A 22,805-nucleotide genomic window follows, 5' to 3' on the forward strand; every position below is an offset into this window, starting at 1 on the left:
TCTGTGTATTTTATTGTAAAGCGGTTTGACATTTTATTCATGGAAATCGCTCTAGAAAAATAAATTCTTCTTCTTCTTATTATTATTATTATTATTCTTATATGTACATGGAAACTGTATGTCCAATGGAATCAATAAATTCCAACAGCAGTGAACATACAGCAATGTGTTTTACCCTTGCAACAATTTGGTTTTTACTCATATTTGGTATTTACCGGTAATGTACATTTATTTTGTCAAATGCTTGTGTCTCGTCATCTGATTTTTGTGAAATTCTATCTCAGTGTATGAACTGTATGTCTTTCTTAACAGGTACATGAAAAACTTCACCAGGAGAAGTAACTCGTTCATGGTTGATCACTTGAAAAAACATCCAAAGTGTGACTTTGCTATAGAAGTTATTAAGGAGAAGGTGTCAGACACATTGGTTGAAGGGGTATGTGTTGTTGTTATTTAATCTTTGGTGTGAACATTGATTCAGTAGTTCATTATGGGGTAAGTGGGCTTCATTCACTATTACGCTTCATGTTCTCTTGTTGATAATGGATGAAAGGAACAGCACATGGATACATTTGATTTATCTGAAAACATGTGAAATGCAAAACCCTGATGATTTTTGAATTGCTTTTTTCCCCGAAGTTTGTCATTTTGAAGTTTTTCAGATGTGGATGTTTTCGTTTCTGGGAAGCAATTGATATTGACCAATAGAGAATGTTAGTTTGTATATTTCTACCTTATCTAGAAAATAGGGCATGAGTTCTTGCTGACAAACTTGACATTAATAGTTTTATTGGGAAGCTATTCCTTGCTGGGCTTTGTCATGTAGGATTGTCTTCAGATTAAAGGAACTTTGAATGTTACAGCATTGCCTGCTGTGCCTTCCTGTCATTGCACAACAAGAATTTGTGACTAAGGAACATGCAGCCTTTGATTTACAAATTAAGATATCATGTTATTTTGTGATTAATCCAACTGTATTTCATCAGAGTTGTTCTATGATACGTCTTCTAAAGTCTCTTTCCATTACAACCCCTGTAATCCACAAATAGGCTGTTTCAATTCACATGCTAAAATAGTAATCATGTGCTTACTTGATTATTCTCTGTGTTTCCAGGACCCTAATCCATGGTGTCTGATCACCATGTTAGTAGTGCTGTCGGAGACAGTCAAAGATGTGCAACAAATAATACAGTGTATATTGAATTCCTCATCTACAACACTGGCTTCCAATGTCATAGAGTGCTTGTACTGTATTGCTACATTCCTATTTGCTCTACATGGCATGCACAACCTCAACAGAGGGTAAGTACATCTCTCTCTGCCGTGATTAATATGTGTACCCTCCTATGGTGACCATGTCGACTACCATGGTGACCACATCCACTACCATGGCAGTGTTCTGCCGAGGCCGCGGCCTTGCGCCATTGCCGCAAAAATAAATTGAAGACCCCAAAAAAATCAATCATCGGGTCCGGCAGGCGCAGCACGCCGTCAGTCCCACTAAACTTTCGGTAAAAAAATACACTTATTTACGTACTATACGCGAAAGGCCAAACGCGGAAGTAGACATTCCACGCTGCTCATGCGTGCATGCTGCTCGTGAGAACATGAGACATGTTGCTTCCATAGCAACCTTCAGTGATTTTTTATTTGCATAATCGTGAACTAGGTTTTCATCGGCTAGATTCAAGTCAGCCAGTCAGCGTCTCTGTTAAATTCAATGCCTCACAGTACTCTCTGGCAGTGGAAAGGATAATTGCTTCCGTGAATAAATCAAAATATAAAGGCAGAACAATTCTTAGTGTTTTTGGACCAATTCCGCCCTAAAAAGACAAATCCAACAACCGGACGAGTGAAGACAATACGATCGAACATGACATCGTTCTCAGCTGTTCACATCCTCGGAAACTGAAAACCAATGCACGCCGCTGCCATCCACATCGGAAACGCATCAGTCAGAACAGAGCAGTCTCAAAACATTGAGCAGCCATGCATCGGAAACTCAGCCTTCATTGAGGCAGGCCAGTGTTTCCGTTAATGCAAAATCCTGCGTATTTTACGTAAAATTGTTCTGAAATACGCAAAATAAATCATGACTGCGTAAACTAATAGGCATTGAGAAATGCCCCATGACACGACGTACTTGCCGCACTGCATGTATTGCATTGTATTGCCTGAATGTGGTTCAATGCAGGACAAAATTAGAACATATGCACCTGCTTGCAAGTGACATTTATCATGATATTGCAACATTTTAGATTTTAGCAGACCGCAGCACTTTATGCAACATTGTATTTCATCATCACAAAACGTAACGTCAATCAGTTCTGTACAGACAATGGCACTACAGATGCAAAAAATTCGAGAATCGATCGAGGCTACGTTGTTGGTAACACAATACAGTTTAATGGTCATTACGTCGCATGTTATTTGGAAAGTGTTTACGGGTGACCATTTAGAATCTGTCGGGTTGCATTCTTGAGAGGTCCCGTTGGACTTTGAACAGTATCTGCTTTTTGTTGGCCCTTTGAAAACACTAATTTCACAGTCAGAAGGTCTTTTCTTTGAACATGAACTCATTGGGCTGCTCAACGATCATATAGTATACGGGACTTGCATCACGGCATGGCAAGCATTCAGCTACACCTTGAAGCCCCCCAGGTTGTTGTTTTTTATTAATAGAGCATGCGCATTACAGGAAACCCTCCAAGTTCTACAGAAAAGACTGCCCAACTCACATCAGATACGGATTCCTTAGCCGTACGCATTTTGAATACATTTTACGCAAATAAAAACTCAGTTGCGTAAAATCATACGCAAGTTTTGAAATTGTCACGCAGGCATGTTCGAGGTCTTCATGAAAATTTGTTACTTGATTTCAGCTGGCTCCACTACGATGCCAAAAAAAACCAAATGACTTGCAAAGTATGCATAAAGCATAATAATAATCGAATTTCCGAACGAGTACACTTACTCGCCTTGTAGATAGACTGTAGGTAGGACCATAAAACCGCAGCACTCATGGAATCTGCGAGTTCGAACTTCGAAACAACAACACGGGTATGGCATGTAATAAAGTGAGAATGACCCCCTTTTTTCAACAGCGACCCACTTTTTGAGCTTCCATGGGCCCTCAGACCCCACTGATGCAAAAGCTTGGCAGAACACTGCATGGTAACCACGTCTACGGCCATTGTGAGAACATTTACTACCATGTAGTAGACTCTGTCGATACGTGGCACAACCATTATTCCCATGACCCTACCCAGTACTAGGATTAAAACCTTCATCTATTTGTTTGCACACTATTGGTTTGTGGATCTTCAAACAGGCAACTTACATTGTACATTGACCGTAGTATCTTCCTCTATTGACTGTTCCCAATTGGTTAGTTGTAGAGCAACGTTTTGAAAGTGGAAAAATGTGAAAAGTTGTTGAAAAGATCAGCGATATAATGAGAGTGTATATTGCTTTTGCTTTTGAGAATATTTCGTAAACTTTATCATGGAAATTGATTTAATTAAAAGAGTTATTATGAAACTAAAATGTAAAAATATAAAGAACATGGCACAAGGGTTAACCATAAAGCTGCAAGTAATTTGGTGTTTCTGAATTTGCATAGTTGTATTCTTGGAAAATTTAGAAAGTTTTGAAATGTTAATGTTAGATTTGTCAACAAAAGTGACTTATGGAGTGATAGCTGATAAATCCATATTTACTGTGAGTTTGAGATGTTATGGTCAAGAACTTTTGTTAGTGTTTTGATTTGTGTTTCAGAATTCATTACAGGGTGTTCTATGCACTGTACCTTTATGAAAATGTGATAGTATCAACGCCAGATGATCGGGACCAAAGTGTTCCCAGTGGCAGTGGACAACAGTCTTTAAGAAGATATGGGTAGGTACACCTAGGCATGGCAGTAGAAATTATGATATGGGTAGGTACACCTAGGCATGACAGTAGAAATTATGATATGGGTAGGTACCTTAGGTACACTAGTAGAAACTATGATATGTGTAGGAACTGCCAGGCACGGCAGTAGAAACTATGATATGGGTAGGTTCACCTAGGCATGACAGTAGAAACTGATACGGGTAGGTACACCTAGGCATGCCAGTAGAAGCTATTAGAGTTTCAGTGAAAGTTGTATGGATTGGTGTTCGAAAATGTTGATAGAGTGAATACTGTCACCAAGTGTTGTCAGGTATATTTTGCCAAATTTATGTCCATTTTTGCTCCATGTAACCATCATGTTATGTTATTTGTCAGGGAAAAGCCTATACTTACCGGTATAAGTATTTTGCAGATTGAAATTATCTTTACCAATCTGCCATGACACTTGTTGACATAAAATATCTACTAAATAAGCAGTCATTGATTTAAATTCATACCATTTATTGCCTGCTGTTTTTGTAAAGAAAGCATTACCAGTATAATATAATTGTCATAAAAGATAATTGCTTGTATTTCAGAAGTCGAAATATTGTTTTTGTGACATTTCACAGTACTGGTGTATGCGGAGGTATTCGTCTTACACATGAACAACTCAGGATTGTCAAGTATGAATTTGAAAAGAATGATATAATGAAAATTATGGCCTTTGCTGGTAAGGAAAAGTATATTAAAAAAATTGACTCAGTTTATGTCAGCTGAAGCAAAGGTATTGCTCTTCATGTAATTGCAAAGCATGCAGAGAAAGCAGAGAATACTGACTTTCATTTATTCTCTCCATCCACAATGTGCAAAAATGACAAGGAGAAGATAGCTATTGAAATCCAACTTAATGATACATGTATTTAATTTGCAGTGTGTTAACAGTTGGGATTTGTCTTGTGGTGCATACTGGTTATATGTGGAGTAGGGCAAATTTATCAAGTTGTTCTATGACGTATTTAAGTCATTGTCGAAAATTAAAACTGGCGTGTCATAGTGACATTGCATACTGTACTGAAATGATTTTATTCTCACATTTTTGTACATATCCTAGGTACAGGAAAAACAAGTACCCTTATTGATTACACTAAACGAAGGCCAAACAAACAGTTCCTGTATGTGTGCTACAACAAGTGAGTAACTTTATAGTTTAGTATGTGCAATAATGCCAGCAGAATTTGCACAAATAGACAGTAGAATTTTGAATTTATTATCCCAACTCCAATTGAATACACTGGTAAATTGTGTTTGCAATGAACCAGCTTTGTGAATAGTCCTAAGTTCTTGACATAATTTAAGTTTGTATTATTCTTCTTCATGAGTAAGAAATGTTTGAAAGAAGCTGAATATAAGTTTTAATAATTAAGCAAATTTGTGTATTTCTATTTAGATAAATATATGACCAATAAAAAAGTTAATTTTCAATGTAATGAATTCTAGTGGAGAAAATATTGCCCTGAATCAGAATATACATACTTATTTTTTGTATACAACTGTTTCAGCAAATGTCTGTTTTGACCCAGAGTGATCATAATATTCACCATCATGTTTCATTGAGCCTTTATTCATCTGGTAGGTCTGTACAAGAACAAGCAGAACAGGCATTTCCATGGAATGTAACTTGTAAAACAATCCATGCACTGGCATTTAACACAACTGGAAGAAGGTAGGAAATCAACCTTCATAATTTGTGTGTCTTTTAAAGTTTCAGTGTCTCACAGTGCTATCAAATTTTCTGTTTATTCATCCTTTGTGTCACAGTGATATCATATTTCTGTTTATTTCTCCTTTGTGTCCCTGGTTGTTTACATGTAGTAGCTTTTTGCCCACTCAGTCATTTTGCTTATACAGCTATCCTTCTTCCACATTCTGTCTCTACGTATGCTTTCTACAGTCTTTCAAATGAAAATATGTAGATATATTTCATTGGTTTACTCCTCACATGAATTCAATATTCTACCTAAGAAATAAAGATTACCTACTGTATGCCCAGAAAATAGAAAATGCAGAAGCAAATGATTTGGACTTTCTTGCCAACTTTTTAGTTATTTGAAACTTTGGCTGCGAGACTTCGGTAACATTTTCAAGATGTATTTTCATTATTGATACTTGAAAATTAATCATTATGAGTTTGAAGCAGTGAATCTTGCCAAAAGTTTACAACACCACTTTCCTGTCTCAGGTTTGTAAAGCAACTTGTTTCAGAAATCAAGTCGTACTATGTGACAAGAGAACTGCCTGAAAAAAGGAGTAACTTTGTACGTGGTAAACAAGTCAAGGAAACCATAGATTCCTATCTTGCATCAGCTGATCAGGTGATAACAACAAGACATACACCTGACGTGTATCAAAATAAGAATGGAGAGAGGACTTTTATCACACATGAACAGAAAATGGCAAGTTAATTTCCCTTTCTATCGCTGTGTCAGAGACATCATGCGTCTCACACAAAAAAGTTGCACTGAATGTCTCTGCAAAATTCAAAATCAGCGTAGTGCGCGGCCATTTTATTCTGAAATAGAATCATTCAGTGATAATCAATGATAAGGCAAAGATTGGTCCTATTTATTCAAAATATTAAGTTTTTAATCACAGTATACTTGAAGGCATGTTTGATATAATGCCATTGTCATTGTGTTAAGATCACTTATTTGAATCGTTCATATTGAAACACAATTGTGCTTCCATTTACTTCTGTGATTCATCTGAAATTGCTGAACTTTGGAAGTAAATGTTCTTGTCTTGATGTGTTATTTGATGCCTTAAATAAAATCCATTGTAATTGCAGGCAATCGTCCAAGATTCCGAGCTTATTTGGGAAAAAATGCAAGATCCTGATGATTGGAAAATAAGAATGACTCATGATGGTGAGTACTTCCAAGTTATTTTGTCTGTGAAAGGATGTAATGAAGTTAGGCTGTTTCTATAACCTGAGAGAGAGAGAGAGAGAGAGAGAGGGGGGGTGGGGCTGTGCTGTAACTATTTTATCCTTAACAGATTTTTAGCTCCCATAGCCATATGTATATATGGCAATGGAAGCTATTCTTATAGGCTAGGGAAATGTCTGTATGTATGTATGTCTGTATGTCTGTATGTCTGTACGTCTGTATGTCTGTATGTCTGTATGTCTGTATGTCTGTCCGTCAACATCAAAAACTCCAAAACCGCTGTACATTTCATCTTGATATTTGGTGTGTACATGGATGATGGGCTGTAGATAAGATTTTGTTCAAATGAAGTTGTCATTGCCAAAAATATGCAAATTAAGTGAAAAAATGTAAAAACAGTCAAAATTGAAAAAACTCAATAACCACTGAGCAGATTACATGAAAAATTAGCATGTAAGTACTTTGGGCTGACATGAAATGATTGTGCACATCTTGGGTCAGTATCTTGGACTTGCTATTTTTCATGAATTTTTTTGTAATTTTCTCCCATTTTTGGTCAAAAAATCTCCTGCTCTGAAACCACAAGTCCGATTGATTTGAAACTTGGTATGGAAGTGCATAGGAGTGACCTTTCCCAAATTTGGGCAAATCGTGGTGGATTTGCATATTTTTAGTTTACACGTCCATAGACTCCCATGTATAAGGCAGATCTCCATAGACTCCCATGTATAAGGCCACGAAAAATAAAAATTTAGTTTCTCATCGTATTCATATTGCAAAAAGGATGCAGTGACACAATTTTTAGTCCCCACAGATGAAGTCCAGTGAGCTTATAGATTGGGTCATGTCCGTCTGTTCGTCCATCCGTAAGTCCATCCGTTCACGCATATATCTCGGATATTTTGACAAAATGTCATGTGACCTTGATGACCTTTGATCTCAAATATACATATTTGTCCATAACTCAGTAACCACAAGTGCTACAGCCTTCATGTATGGTATGATGGGACACCTTATGACGCAACATATTGTACCTCATTAATTATGTGCATATCTAATTTTGAGCCAGCCAATAGAGCTAGAGGTCTGATTTTTGGTATATGGGGATAACTTAGCAAAACAATTTTTTTGACAAAATGTCACGTGACCTCGGTGACCTTTGACCTCAAATATACATATTTGTCCATAACTCAGTAACCACAAGTGCTACAGCCTTCATGTATGGTATGATGGGACACCTTATGACGCCACATATTGTACCTCATTAATTATGCACATATCTAATTTTGAGCGAGCCAATAGAGCTAGAGATCTGATTTTTGGTATATAGGGATAACTTAGCAAAAAATTTTTTTGACAAAATGTCACGTGACCTCGGTGACCTTTGACCTCAAATATACATATTTGTCTATAACTCAGTAACCACAAGTGCTACAGCCTTCATGTATGGTATGATGGGACACCTTATGACGCCACATATCGTACCTCATTAATTATGCACATATCTAATTTTGAGCGAGCCAATAGAGCTAGAGGTCTGATTTTTGGTATATAGGGATAACTTAGCAATACAATTTTTTTGACAAAATGTCACGTGACCTGGATGACCTTTGACCTCAAATATACATATTTGTCCATAACTCAGTAACCACAAGTGCTACACCCTTCATGTATGGTATGATGGGACAGCTTATGACGCCACATATCGTACCTCATTAATTATGTGCATATCTAATTTTGAGCGAGCCAATAGAGCTAGAGGTCTGATTTTTGGTATATAGGGATAACTTAGCAATACAATTTTTTGACAAAATGTCACGTGACCTCGGTGACCTTTGACCTCAAATATACATATTTGTCCATAACTCAGTAACCACAAGTGCTACAGCCTTCATGTATGGTATGATGGGACAGCTTATGACGCCACATATTGTACCTCATTAATTATGTGCATATCTAATTTTGAGCGAGCCAATAGAGCTAGAGGTCTGATTTTTGGTATGTAGGGATAACTTAGCAAAACAATTTTTTTGACAAAATGTCACGTGACCTCGGTGACCTTTGACCTCAAATATACATATTTTTCCATAACTCGGTAACCACAAGTGCTACACCCTTCATGTTGGTATGATTGGACACCTTATGACGCCACATACTGTACCTTAATAATTATGCGCATAAATCATTCTGAGCGAGCCAATAGAGCTGGATGTCTGATTTTGGTATATAGGGATAACTATAGGAGAGAAATCATTTGACCAATGTCATGTGACCTCGATGACCTTGTGACCTCGATGACCTTTTACCTAAAATATATGTTTATGTCAATAAATAAGTGTTATGTCCTTTGTATTTAGTAGGATGGGAGAGACCTTATGACAACACACACTTTACCTCATTAATTATGTACACATCTAATTCTGGGCAAGCGAATAGAGCTAGAGATCTGATTTTTTGGCATATAGGGATTAATTAGCAATATAATTTTTTTTTTTTAAAATGTCATGTGACCTCGATGACCTTTGACCTTGATTATACATATATATGCATATTTCAGTAACCACAAGTTCTATACCCTCCAATTTTGATAGGATATTAGACCTTAAGATGTCACATCTTGTACCTCATTTATAATGCGCATATGTATTTCTTGGCTGGCCAATACTGCTAGAGGTCTGATCTTTTTTCCCGATTTAGAACCATAACTTAGACATGCCACATGTGTTTCAAATTGGGAACAACGACATAGACCTATGTGCCCATAGATCTCAACATATACACTCCAGTGATACTTCTTAATGACCATATTTTCCTGCCCCATCAAGACTATACTCCTATTACAAGTGGGGACTATGTCATTGTAAATGACTTGTTGAGTTAATGGTTGTATCACAGTATTCGATATATCTCATTCTGTATTTTTTTCCATTTTATATTCTGAATAATTACATTAAACATATTTCACTGTCTCCAGTACATTCATTTAAGTATTTTCACTTCATGCACTTTATCCCTGACCAGAGAACAAACACTAAATAGTCCAGGATGGGAGCTACAGTGTCATTGACGCTATTTTTATTTGTTGTCATAAGTTTGGAGCTGCATTTTGTAATGGTTTTAGCATTTTTGGAATGAATAATTGTATAACTCACGGTTGAGTTGCTGTTCAGTACCAGTCATCCATCCTCTACTTACTTCACAAAACAGACAAAACATTCATGAAAATTAAATGGTATCGGATGTCTTGTGAGTAGTTTTCAGAAATTTATCGAATCAGGCAAGTTTCCCTTCATGTTTATGTAAAACAATTGTGATGTCAAAGTTCAAACAGCCTCCAATAACACCCAAAAGTTATTGGACTGCTCATCATTGTTATTGGACTCCCAGTCAACTGATACCAAAACTTACTGTACAATAACACCCAAAAGTTATTGGACTGCTCATCATTGTTATTGGACTCCCAGTCAACTGATACCAAAACTAACTGTACAATGAAACTTCATAGGTCACAGGAGTAAATTGAAATTACAAAATTACAAGAATTGCACTTACAATTGAAAAATTGGAAACAAAGATGTTTTTGAAATTGAAACTTATCACCAGAATTTCAGCTAGATTATGTTAATCTCTATACCAATGATTAAGTCACACAATATCCAAAGACCAGTTCAAAAATCTGTGAATTTATGAATAATAATTCTGTGAACTAGGATTTTTTTCATTCATCAATTTCATATGTGTTGCTGATGCATTGCGCGTGTGTCATGCTATTCCAATGTATGTACAGGGCTTTCTGAAAAGACAGTATTTTTTGCTTTCCTTGTAAAATTTGGCTTTGGAGTGTGAATAATAACAATGTACATGTAATTCACAAAGAGATTGTAGATCCTGTTACAGTGTATGCTTCAATGTTGTCCATAGTTTGTCAAACCTTCAGCTGGTCTTTTGTGCATAGCGATCTAGCATAAATGTTTCTATGTCCAACTCATAGACATGTAATATATCTCTATTACCAACAGGATATTTGAAGATGTTTCAGTTGATGAAGCCAACACTGGATCAGTATCACTGCATTCTTATCGATGAGGGACAGGACTGTACACCAGGTAACACAACTGTACACAAAAATAGAATTTTCCTCTCACATTATTATGAAAGAGAAATGTGATACCGGTATTTTGTGTGCATGTCATATGCATGTATTAGAGAATAAGTTAAACAACTTGTAAAATTTTGAAATTATACTTTGCTTTGAAAGACACACGGTAGATGACCTGTTATTAAATGTTGATCTCAATAATTAACAATATAATGTGATAAGAGATAATGGCAATTTTTTTTTTTGGACAAAGTCTGAAAAGAGACTTGTAGAATGAGTGTAGTCAGCCCTGCACCTGTGCATCAGTGTGTCTGTCCATTTTGAGCAATTCCTCAGATATTCCTGGACCAATTTTGTTCAAATTTTGCAGAAGTATGGTATTCTATACTTGGATCTTTGCTTTGCATGTATATGTGTTGTTAAAAAATATACATTCATGACTTGAGTCAAGCTGCATAAAAATCATTACCTTCACAGAATTCCACTTGTAATTCTACCTCTACTGCAAAGTGCTCTTATTTAATTTATTCAAATACGCTACATCAATCAAAAATTCAAAAGACTGGAGATTGTTTTAGAATTTACATGTCTTTTGAGAGATCATTTTTCGTTGAATCTATTTCCTACAATACGGAAACAACTAGTCATTTTTGACAAATTATACCTTAGACTTTTCTTCAATGCCAACATAAAACAGTTGTTTCTCTATTAATTGGACCTAAACTGCCAGAATCGCTGTCATTCAAATTCTTCCTTGGTAAGGATATATTAGGATATGTAAGTTTTGTCACCAACTTGAAAATGTTGTCATTTCTCTCGCTGGTCTGTTATGAGGTATTTTATCGTTATTGTTGTCAAAAAATCCATAGTTGAATATGTGGATCATCAAAGCATAAAATATCAAAGAGCTGAGTTATGTTCTTAAGGTCAAAATTGTCTGTCAGTGTTTTTTGGATACCATCTTCATTGTCTTCTTTATAGTTGTTCTCTATTGCCACCTTTTAATCCAATCAAGGAAGTATAAGAACAGACAGGGACATGTCACCTATGGTGACGGGTCTTTCCCATATTATTCACTACATGTATTTACAAGCTATCATCTGTGGAAACTTCTTTTTAAATCTGTTGTTTCTGGGATGTGTTAATAGAAATTTTAGGATAGCGTGGATTGAGAGTATAGCCTGTCTTTGTTTCTCCCAGTAACATGTAAGTGAAAGGCATGCTAATGTTGACAGTTTTCATTTTTCATTGCTCCTGTGTGATTCATCTCAAGATAATGTATGTTCAACACACAGCTGCTCAAGATATCTTACTCAGCCAAGACTGCCCCAAGATACTGGTTTGTGATCCACATCAACAGATCTATTCCTTCAAAGGTGCAAGGAATGCCATGAGAGAAGCACCGTCATCTCAAGTGTTCTACCTGACACAGGTCAGTGTTTGACCTGGTAACCTTTGACCTGAGGTCGTTTCATGCAACATCTTACAATTTTATGCAGACACATGCTCATCTATTGGTGTTGGAATTTGCAACCTCTTATGCTGTAATGTCCACTGCAATGAAAGAAAAAGTTTACACATTCCTATTTATTTATTGTTCTGATGCCAGTATATTCAGTCCACTTTTGTAGGACACTGTCAATGAAGGAAAGATTCACATACACTGTATCTGTTCAAACAAAGATTTTCTATTTTCTTCATTCAGTCTTTCCGATTTGGACCCCAAATTGGCTACATTGCCTCCTGCGTGTTGGAAAACTTCAAACGAATAACAGAGAAGACAATAGTTGGAAATGATAAGCAAGGTTGGTATTCTAAGTAAGCATTTTTGAGCTTACCTGTCACTTATCAGTTTAGATTATCATAATTTAATGTGACTTGTACAAATAAATAATGAATTATGAGGTCAGAAAATCTTTTTGTATTAAAATTCACATGCTATTTTGAAGTGAAATCTTTGATAACAAATTATAAAAATTTCAGTTGTAATTTTCTCCAAATTATCTCTTTGGCGTACATAAAGGATAGTATACCGGTACCTACAATCTATGCTTCCTTTTTCATGTTTAATTACAATATAACTGTATGTGATACAAGTTTTCTACTGTTTCATCAAGTGTTAATGATTGACACTGAATTTATCTAATGCAGACAGTGTGTATGGTGACGTGGAAGGCCAGGTGGCAGTCATTACAAGATACAACTACACACTTTTCAACGAAGCTGTCATACTAGCAAATCAGGAGACACCATGCAGAATTGCCTTTGTTGGGGTATATATAGTCATCATGGTCTACAATTATTTTGAATTCATACAAGTTATCAGAGACTTCTGAGTGGATAGAGTGGCAGGTCACAGTTATAATAACTGCTGCTCTCAAATAAGAAACCAAATACAACGTGATTTGAATAGTTTACTGTTGTTACACTTATTCAATATAATATTTAGATCAGTTTACTGCTTGGTCCTATACCATTTTACTAAATATAATATTTAGATCAGATTACTGCTTGGTCCTATACCGTTTTACTGAATATAATATTTAGATCAGTTTACTGCTTGGTCCTATACCATTTTACTAAATATAATATTTAGATCAGTTTACTGCTTGGTCCTATACCGTTTTGCTAAATATAATATTTAGATCAGATTACTGCTTGGTCCTATACCGTTTTACTAAAAATACTAACATTAAGATTAGATTATTGCTTGATCAAAATGTGAATAGCAATGCTTTGAGAATATTTCTTGCAGTGTGCTTCATCTGCAGTCAGATTATTCTTTGTTCATGTTTATTTTTTCAGGGAAACAAGTATCTTGGAGATCTACTTGGCTCAATATTGGATATATTTACCCTATTTTGCAAAGAGGCAATGGCAATATGCCCCGTGCTACACGACATAAATGTGAGTACTCAGCAGATAGAGTCTAGCAAAATCAATGGTGTGTACTCATTATACTTATATTGCATTTCCAAACTAATGTCAAAATTAAATATAAAGACAGAACCCCATAGTGAGACAGTGCAAGCGCACCGTACGCCGCTGTTTGCACCTGGACCTGTGTTGTGGCACTGTATCCGGCTATTTGCACAAGTACTTGCGTTATGGCACTGCACTCGGCTATTTATATGTCAGTACTTGCATTGTGACACTGTACTCAGCTATTTGCACCAGGACATGCGGTGTGGCACTGTACTTGAATATTTGCACGAGGACTTGTAGTGTAGCACTGTTCCGTACTCTGGCTATTTACACGATGGATTGCAGTGTGGCTCTGTACTTGGGCAATTTCCACAAGGACTTGCAGTGTATTGGCGCTGTACCTGCACAAGAGTCTAGCACTTGCAGACAACCCTTTTCGTTTTGTTTACAAACTATAGTTTATGACAGTGCAAATACCAAAAGTACGTGTGTACTCCAGTGCAAGTAAACTATGATATATATGTCATAATAAAAAGAATCTTTGTCAGTGATGAGTAGTATCTTCTCCATGAAATGCCTGGTGTTAAATATTGCAACTTGTGCTGTCTTATCTTGCTTTTTCCATAAAACTAAATTGTCATTATTGTCATCTGATTAATTTGCGAGGGAGCGTAGGGTGGTTGACAGTGTGCTATCATCAGGATGTGTATGTGCAGAAGTTTGTGTGGTATGCCAGTGATATTGTTTTCCATTCTGTCAATGAAAACATTCACCCACATGGCGACCTAAACTGTATTGTGAATAGTTGAATTTACCTGGGTCATCATAACGTTTTCAGATTTGGAAAGACAAATTAAGCACAAGTTCATCCAGAAATTCAAGAGCTTCCGCAGTCTTAAGGATTATGCTGACAATACACAAGACTTTGAACTACTCTACAAGATCAGAATTGTTGAAACTCACCATGTCAACATCCCTAGCCATTGTGAGAAGATAAAGAACAGATGTGCTAAAAATATGAAGTTTGCTGGTAAGTTTCTGATTTTCCATTTGTTTGCTAGAAACGATCCTCGACAAAATAATGATAAGTTCCCAAACAGTGAGGTTTCTGTATACAACAGCTCATGTGAACATTCATTTAGCAACACATACTTCACATGGAAGCCATAGTTCAGTGTACTAAATTTAATACAAGCAAGAAAAACTCTGCACATGCTCAGAGAGGCTGGAAGTCAAAGGCAAATTAGTAACGTTAATATGCAAGTACCAATGACAGGTACTGTAAGTTTAATAAATAAGTTTTGCTTTAAAATAGCTTTTACAGTTTTTAAGGATGTTACTTAAAGGTGTACCATGCAATTATCATTAACATTTCTTTCTATGGGCTATCAGTACTGGTATGTTTTTGCTATTGCCATTCTGAATAGTTATTTATCTACATAATAAAATGGAAAGTTGTCAACTCATAGAGGATTTTGCAAGAATGATTGACAAGTTCAGAGTTTTTTAGTCCCGCGGACGAAGTCGCGCGGGGACTTATAGATTGGGTCCGTCCGTGTGTCCGTCCGTCCGTCCGTCCGTCCGTCCGTCCGTCCGTCCGCCCGTCATCAACAGTTTCTCATACACTGCTTAACTGATTTTGTTCAAACTTGGCACAAAGGCATAGCACTATGAACCTACAGATGCACGTCGATTTATTTTGTGATACGATCCAATATGGGCGCGAGGCGGCCATTTTATTGCGATTTTTCATGTCTTTGGACCATAACTCAGACATCTTTGAGCACATTCTGCTCAAACTGGGCACAAAGGCATAACATTATGGCTTTCATATCCATGTGAAATTAATTCGCGATATGTTTCAATATGGGCGCGTGGCGGCCATTTTGTTGCGATTTTTCATGTCTTTGGACCATAACTCAGACATCCTTGAGCACATTCTGCTCAAACATGGCACAAAGGCATAACACTATGGCTTTCATATCCATGTCAAATTATTTCGCGATATGTTTCAATATGGGCGCGTGGCGGCCATTTTGTTGCGATTTTTCATGTCTTTGGACCATAACTCAGACATCCTTGAACAGATTCTGTTCAAACTTGCCACAAAGGTATAACACTATGGCCTACATATGCATGTCAAATTATTTTGTGATACAATCCAATATGGCCACGAGGCGGCCATTTTGTGTGCGATTTTTCGTGTCTTTGAACCATAACTCAAAGATCCTTGAACCGATTCTGTTCAAACTTGACACAAAGGCATAACACTATGTCCTACATATGCATGTCGAATTATATTGCGATACGATCCAATATGGGCGTGAGGCGGCCATTTTGTTGCGATTTTTTATGTCTTTGAACCATAACTCAGACATCCTTGAACCGATTCTGTTCAAATTTGGCACAAAAGCAAAACATTATGCCCTTCATATGAACACCAATTTATTTCGTGATATGATCCAATATGGCCAACAGGCGGCCATTTTTTTGCGATTTTTTCATGTCTTTGAACCATAACTCAAACATCCTTGAACCGATTTGGTTCAAACTTGGCACAAAGGCAGAGCACTATGGCATACATATGCATGTATCAATTAAGCTTGGGATAGGATCCAATATGGCTGCAGAACTGCCATTTTGTTGGAATTTTGCATGTCTTTGAATCATAATTCAAAGGTCATTACACCCATTTTGTCCAAACTTGGCACAAAGATCGCACATGTCAATTTACTTCGTGACATGTTCCAATATGGCTGCCAGATTGTCATTTTTTTCCAATATCGCTGTCAGATGGTCATTTTTGGATTTTTTCATGTCTTTGAGGCTTAATCATATGCAAATATTCTTTACCCAATGTTGTTGAGACTTGGTACAAAGATAAAGTGCTATGGCATACATATGCATGTCTACTAATTTTGTGCTATGATCCATATGGTCAATAAACAGCCATTTGATTTAAATTTTGGTGTGATTTTTTATGTCTTTGAAACATAAACATAGGTCACTGTCCCTCGATGGACTGATTTTGTTCAACGTGATACGAAGATAAAGTACTATGGCTGCATTCTTGTGCACATAAATTGTTTCATTATATGATCCGAAATGGCTGATTACAACAACATACCCGATCCCATACCATTTCGAAATTCCACCAAACCATGTGTATAGTATGTGCCAATCACGACACTGGAGGCAGTAAGGGCATCGTTATGTGTGATGTAATAAAAAGTTCCTTGAGTGGTCATTACCAGCAGAGATGAGTCATTTATTGAACGTTCCTCAGATTACTTTATTATGCAAGTCACAGGCCTGATGCACCGTTGCATCAATGTCATTCCACAGCTACCTAGACTACAGCTACCTAGACACCAAAGATTATAACAAATGGACAAGCGGGGACTGTGTCATCAACGATGACTTGTTCCCAGTACAATGTATACTTGCTTTATGTTAGATTTCAAAGATGAAAAAACTTGAAAGCAAAACTTATGAAGCTGTTATATTCTTTACTCCTTCTATGCAGATATTGTCCTTACCACTGCCCACAAAGCTAAAGGCTTGGAATTTGATACAGTCAAGCTGACTGATGACTTTGTCAACATGAGAGAGTTACCAAACATGGGTTCATTCAGTAAGTAACGACAAGCCAAAATTGTTGCTTTATCAATGCCAGGGTCCTTGATGGCATGTTATCATTAATATTTTGTAAGTGTCCACAGAGCAAGTTGCCACTTGTAGAGATGTAGGATTTTAGGCCTGAATACTTTCAGGTTTACTGAGAAAGAATTTGAAATGTTGTGTCCAAACATGTTATATTATCTAACTTTCAGGAGATTTACCTGAAGATGAGTTGAATTTATTGTATGTAGCTGTTACACGTGCCAAGAAAAGGTTACAGATAAACAGAGCTGTGCAGCAAGTCCTTGCTGAACTAGATGTAAGTTCTAGGCAAAACATATTGATTATGATCGCATTCAAAGACAACTTTTTATTGCTATGTTGATATGTAAACCTGTGCAATTCACTCTCAAAATGTCTTCTTGCTGTTTATTCCTCACCTTCTGTTACTTTCTTTTACCTTTTGAAATAAATGTCATATGCTGTGCATAAATTTGTATAAATTTACACTTCTTTTTCTGCCAACCTATCAATTATTTTAATCTTAGGTTAACAAATCACTAAAAACTTTTAAAATCTTTGCAAAACAAGTCATCAATGATGACACAGTCCCAACTTGTTATTGAGTATTTTGATTACAAGTCCTTGGAGAGGATAGAGTTCTGTCTGTGATTGTAAATACTGTGATAGAGATGGGGCTTAGTTGCCGAGAATGAGTTTCATGGTGGTGAAAATGTCAAACCAATCTAGGCTGCCATCCTAATTACAAAAGGTCATTAAAAAAGTCAATTAGTAATTAATTGACAGGATGTCGCCAAACATTTTTGCATCTATTATAACACTGACAGATTATCACCTGTACCATATTTCATAAGATTTGATGCAATGCTTCTGGACATTCATCCTGAAAACGAAAATTCATTATGTATGCAAATGGGCGATTATTTTAAATGATACCACTAAGTGTCATTGAATTGTGATACAACACTATTAGATCAATATATGTGCCAAGTTTCATCAAATTTGATGCAGTATTTCTGGACTTATCGCTCTAATTTGCAGGAATACTTTATGTATCCCGTGCAAAGCTCATCTCTGCAATCTGAAGGTGAATCTCTGAAGTGTTGTCAATCACAGTGTTCATCTGATGCTGATATGAGAAGTTTGGTTGTACTTCAAAGAAAAGAAATAAAACTGGTAAGCCTTCAAATAAATCAGTCAATAATACACATCATCATGATCATAGTGGTCAAATTTCCTGTCAAACTTTTGTCACCTGATGAAAAGTTGCACAAGTATCCATTTTTGGATAAAATATGAGAATTTGGTTGACCTTTGTATTGATGGTGAATTTTTACCTGCCATGTTTTCAGAGTACAGCCAATGGAAAGATAGCTGGTGGAGTCAAATGTGAAGCACACACATTGGCTCCTGCTGGTTTCATAGAACTGCTGAGACCCAAAGGCATGGCGCCAGTAGAAGAAAGTGAAGAAGAAGACAATTTCTATAAGAAGGCAATATTGCGTGATCTGGGAGTTGCTCTGGATTGAAAAGATGCATTTCATCTCCAAACAAGAAAGCATGATTTCTATATGAATCTTGTAGAGGGGCACAAACACAAAAATTATTTAAGCTCAATATGTCAGTCAGTCAATATGGTTTTACAAAACACCGATAAAAACCTGACACATGTGTTTAAGACAGTACTCATGTACTCATCAGAAGAAATAAGTTCAGAAAGCAATAGAAATGTCTTCAATGGAGACATGTACTTGATTTCTCAATAGGAAAGTTTAGAGTGCCATCTGCATGGTTTGTACTTAAGAAGAAGATACCGTATACTTGAAATTATGAAAAGAAACACCACCTCAAGTGTTGTCAAATTACTTTTATAATATAATATAATTGTGCCTTTATACATTAAGAACATGTTGTGAATGGGTGTTGTACCAGAGTTCACATTTCAAAGCATTCATATGTACTCACATTTTAGCTTCCAGTTGCCATATCTAAATATGACAAAAGAAAGTAAAGGGGTAATTTCTGTTCAGTGTCTGTCATCTGTCTGTATGCATGTATAGATGTGTGCATGCATGTATGTATCTATGTGTATATGTATCAATGTATGTATGCATAAACCAGTATGTCAGTCTGTCTGTATGTATCTATGCATGTATGCATATGTCTGTCTGTATCTATGTATTTATGTACCCATGTATATATGTATCTATGTATGTATGCATATGTCTGTCTGTATGTATCCTTGTATGTATCTATGCATGTATGCATATGTCTGTCTATACCTTTGTATTTATGTATGTATGTATATATGTATCTATGTAATTGTGCATATATGTCTGTCTGTATGTATCTATATATGTACCCATGTATGTATGCATGTCTGTCTGTATGTTTGTATGTATGTTGTTGTTGTGTCTGTCCAATGGTATATGTCATTCAAACTCATTCTGTATAGAGAATGGTTGTCTTCCAAGAAAGATAGACCATAGAGAGTAGAAGCAAGACTAACTCTGTGGGTAGACCATGACTTTTGACATAAACGTTCTTGACATTGAATGTTGACTTTGGTTTAGTTTTGCATTATTGTAGATGCACCATAGATCTAGATAATAGAACTTTTAATAGCTATTCTGTAGGAATTTTATTTTAATAGCTAGTTGCAATTTGTTAAACTTATACTTATTATTTTAGAAAGAAAGTACCATACAAAGTAAACATTTGAAAGAAATAACTGGCCAACAGTAGTATCATTTGTGTTACTGCTGCAAAAGTTTTGTTGCAAGCATACCAGTATAGCTAGCTGCTGCACAGCTGTGTTTCAACTGTTCATTGTATTACATTCTCTCTGCTGGCGCATGTTTAACATCAGTCTTTGCATAGAAAATGTTTTCTTTTTGCCAACAAGTTTGTTTTTTATCAACCACAAACTTATTTTGAAAGCGTATATTAAACTGCAGTTACAGTTGTGCAAAATTAAGACACAACTAGCAGTCACGATTAATGCAAGTTTCATGATTCACTGGCAAATGATGATTAGTTTAAATCTTACCAAATGTTGTCTATGGAGCAACAGCCAGTCATTCCTGCATGAACCGTTTTACATGACATTGTATTTTTACTTACAGAGAGTACTGTTTCTTCAAACATGGAATCATTTTGGCATTTTGTATTCTGAAGAGATTTAAAAAGTGTAATTTATAATTGTCGATTTTCCAGAGTATGTTTCCAATATCTTATAGCATTACTACAGGAAGTGTCTCAAGGGTATACAGCTAGCTAGTAGATACAGTACTTGACAGATTTTTATGCTGTCATTGTCAACATCATGATTGTTAGCAGTTGATAAGAGACAAGTCACACCATCAAACACCAGTGTATTGGCTGAGCTCATCTGTTAACAAAACTAAACTAGCTACAAAGCTGAAATATCTGATGATTGTAGTGTGGTACTGAGTTTACATCCAGAACTGCAATTCAGTATAGAACATTTAAATTGTACTGGTTTTCCTTACATAGATAGTGCCATGGTATGAGTATATCCAATGATATATGAAAAAACATGTATGAATTTGGTTGCATAGCCACGTCTTTTCCAAAGGGTTCTGAATGTATGTACTACCACTTCTGCAAATCGCCATAGGTTTTACATGAAAGGTCAGGGGTCAATTGCACCATAATCCTCCAAACATTGGTCAATGAAAAATTGATATTGATTGTATTCAATTGTGACTCTTCACTCTTGTATCATGGCACACATACTGTATGATAGAACTGAAAACCCTTGAGAATGTCGTACTGGTACATCTGAACAAATTAATGAAAGCTGTACTTGCATTTGCAGTGATTTGTCATTATCGATGATTCCAATGACTCTATGACTTTCTGAAAATAGTTATCTGTGTATTGATCATTTGTTTGAAAAAATGCCAGTGTATAACAACAAGTTCATTGAAACCCTATGAGTAAGATGTGTTCCAGTCAAAAACATAAATTTTGAACAGTTGCTAAACAGATTTCATCTAGTTTGACTGATCAGAGTTCTTGTACTCATCCAGTTTCTTGATTATGCTGGCCTCCTTGGTTATATCCATCTGCCATTATCTATGAACATCAGTGTGCAATAGTATAGGAAGTTGAAATTTTGAAAATAAAAGATCCAGGATAATGGTAAACAAAACGGTGAAACATTGCAGAGCTACCGGTAGGCACAATTGAAGATTTAGTGAAAACAAAGCTTTGGCTTCAATCTATAACCCCATCCCACCTAGACCCATCCCTTACCAATCTTCTCAGTCAGTAAAATAGAAGTACTTAGCCAAAATGTGGCATGTTATAACAGGGTAAAGTCAATCATGTTTACAGTATCTGTGATTTCAGAAACCTTAAAATGTTTTAGTCTCGATATTAAAGTGCTACATACAGGACATGTTATAACTCACTGGTTTTAACCAACTTTGAAACCTTTAGTCTTAAAATCTAAAAACAACCAGTGACTTATCAGGTAGTTCAAAATGCTGTTTATGTCCACCAATTTTCACTCTTGCCAGCAAATATTATCATTATCGGTACAGTGGCATTAATAGCAGTGTCTTCAGAGTTTAGCTCTAACCGTAAGGAGTCTGACCCTATAAGACTTACAACCATCTTAGCCATCTTCATTGTTTGTAGGTAAGGAAGATTTTAGTGATTGCCTTACAGCATACTTTATTTTATAATCTCTGCAACTTTTAAGTACGTTGGATTGATGTTCAAAACACTGCTTTCTTTGTTTCACAAAATTGTACAATCTTGGTCTCAAATATTGTGAAACTCATTCAGAGTATTTTATATTTTACTCTATGTTTTGATGGTATTATAGTTTCAAATAAAAAATGAACAGATTTGAAATGCTATAGGTCTCATGTTGTGCTGATGTCCATACAAAGAGAATATCATGTTGTTAACACGTGCTTCACCATTGTCCATACATACAGCACATCATGTGTTGATGCTTATGTAAACAGAAAATCAAACACACACTTTTAACACTCTGCAGTCAATTAAACTAAACTTTTGATGTAAAGTAACATGTCAAAACTAGTGACTTTATTTTGCCTACTTTGAAAGTCAAAAAAGGAATTAAACAGGGATGAGTTTGAAGCCCCACTCTGTTCAAATTTTATGTCAATGAATGATTTAAAAACCTGTCTAGATAAAGTGAATACTGAACCACCAATGTTGGATTACTGTTCCAGCTACCATAACTCATTGTACGCTGCTGACCTGGTCTTAATCTCTACAACTAAAGAATGATTGCAGACAGACTTAAAAACATTCTG

The 22,805-nt window shown here is 36.1% G+C and overlaps 1 protein-coding gene across 3 annotated transcripts in view; it reads left to right on the top strand.

Moving 5' to 3' along the window:
• The window catches only part of LOC139135785 (F-box DNA helicase 1-like), a 36,646-nt gene extending 14,267 nt beyond the window's left edge, over positions 1–22,379 (top strand). For all 3 annotated transcript variants that reach the window (XM_070703484.1, XM_070703485.1, XM_070703486.1), the window contains 18 exons: positions 313–436; positions 1,115–1,302; positions 3,778–3,897; positions 4,506–4,606; positions 4,988–5,066; positions 5,510–5,599; positions 6,116–6,329; positions 6,722–6,800; positions 10,841–10,927; positions 12,216–12,352; positions 12,626–12,725; positions 13,072–13,193; positions 13,726–13,827; positions 14,684–14,875; positions 17,372–17,479; positions 17,679–17,785; positions 18,529–18,663; positions 18,840–22,379. In XM_070703484.1, the coding sequence (XP_070559585.1) occupies positions 313–436; positions 1,115–1,302; positions 3,778–3,897; positions 4,506–4,606; positions 4,988–5,066; positions 5,510–5,599; positions 6,116–6,329; positions 6,722–6,800; positions 10,841–10,927; positions 12,216–12,352; positions 12,626–12,725; positions 13,072–13,193; positions 13,726–13,827; positions 14,684–14,842 (1,702 nt within the window). In that variant the 3' untranslated portion in view covers positions 14,843–14,875; positions 17,372–17,479; positions 17,679–17,785; positions 18,529–18,663; positions 18,840–22,379. The remainder of the gene's footprint in view (positions 1–312; positions 437–1,114; positions 1,303–3,777; positions 3,898–4,505; positions 4,607–4,987; positions 5,067–5,509; positions 5,600–6,115; positions 6,330–6,721; positions 6,801–10,840; positions 10,928–12,215; positions 12,353–12,625; positions 12,726–13,071; positions 13,194–13,725; positions 13,828–14,683; positions 14,876–17,371; positions 17,480–17,678; positions 17,786–18,528; positions 18,664–18,839) is intronic.
• The last annotated feature ends 426 nt before the right edge of the window (positions 22,380–22,805 follow it).

Source organism: Ptychodera flava, chromosome 6, assembly GCF_041260155.1.
Source record: "Ptychodera flava strain L36383 chromosome 6, AS_Pfla_20210202, whole genome shotgun sequence".
Lineage (NCBI taxonomy): Eukaryota > Metazoa > Hemichordata > Enteropneusta > Ptychoderidae > Ptychodera > Ptychodera flava.